This window comes from Trichinella spiralis, assembly GCF_000181795.1.
Source record: "Trichinella spiralis strain ISS 195 chromosome Unknown Scfld5786, whole genome shotgun sequence".
Classification (NCBI taxonomy): Eukaryota; Metazoa; Nematoda; class Enoplea; order Trichinellida; family Trichinellidae; genus Trichinella; species Trichinella spiralis.
The window spans coordinates 1-785 of NW_003532725.1; the positions used below are offsets into that span (position 1 = coordinate 1).

At 45.4% G+C, this 785-nt stretch overlaps 1 protein-coding gene across 1 annotated transcript; it reads left to right on the forward strand.

Annotated features, from left to right (window-relative positions):
- Nucleotides 1-114: 114 nt before the first annotated feature.
- Tsp_15407 (conserved hypothetical protein) lies at nt 115-559 on the forward strand (the record flags this gene model as incomplete). The annotated part of the gene is made up of 1 exon (XM_003366581.1): nt 115-559. A coding segment is annotated over exon 1 (445 nt), but the record flags the coding sequence as incomplete, so codon positions are not given.
- Nucleotides 560-785: the final 226 nt, after the last annotated feature.

Below are 785 nucleotides of genomic sequence, written 5' to 3' on the forward strand. Positions count from 1 at the left end.
GACTGGAGGTACGAGTCGAGCGAATCTCTCGACCAGGCGATCTGTTGGGCACGTCGGATGTACATTGGCTGTGTGATTTTGTTGAAAGCCGGCGATCCGGATTTGCGTGTAAAGATGATCGAAAAAGATCGAGTTGTTGACCGACGTGTGTCAATGGCAGAATTGGTGCCTTTTTTGTTGGAACGTAATTGCAGTGCTGGGGATTCGTCGACCGCCGCCCACGATAATAGTCCATCGACCAGTGGACGTGGCCCCAGTCACCAGCACCAGCATCACCAGTCTTCGTTGACCAATTTGAATTGGCATTTTGTCACTGCTGCCCCACTGACTGCCAAATTGAGACGTGGCTGTGAAGATCGAGTAAGTTTAATGCTGTTTCCATTTTTGAACGCGGTCAATTTCCAACATTCGGTTCCGGTCATTGTGACTGACATGCCGGCTCTGATTGTGCGCGATTTCGGTTCTATGAATATGGAAACCGAGGCGACGTTCAACGCATCAATTGTTCACACTGATCGAAATCCGTCAACATTACAAAGAAACAAATCCCTCTCAGTTGGTGAGTATCATCAATCGATGAGCTTTTCAAAAAGTTGTCACCGCCGTTTGTGTCTCTATCCGCTTAGCAACTGCCTGATAACGATTTATCAGGATTTTGCACCCGCTGATGGAAACAATTTGCCCACAATACCTCCTCCATATTATCCCCTGTTATAATGCTACATTTACGCTGTATATTTATTATAATGCATGTTTTTCTCTTTTTTGTTTTTGTTTTTAACTCT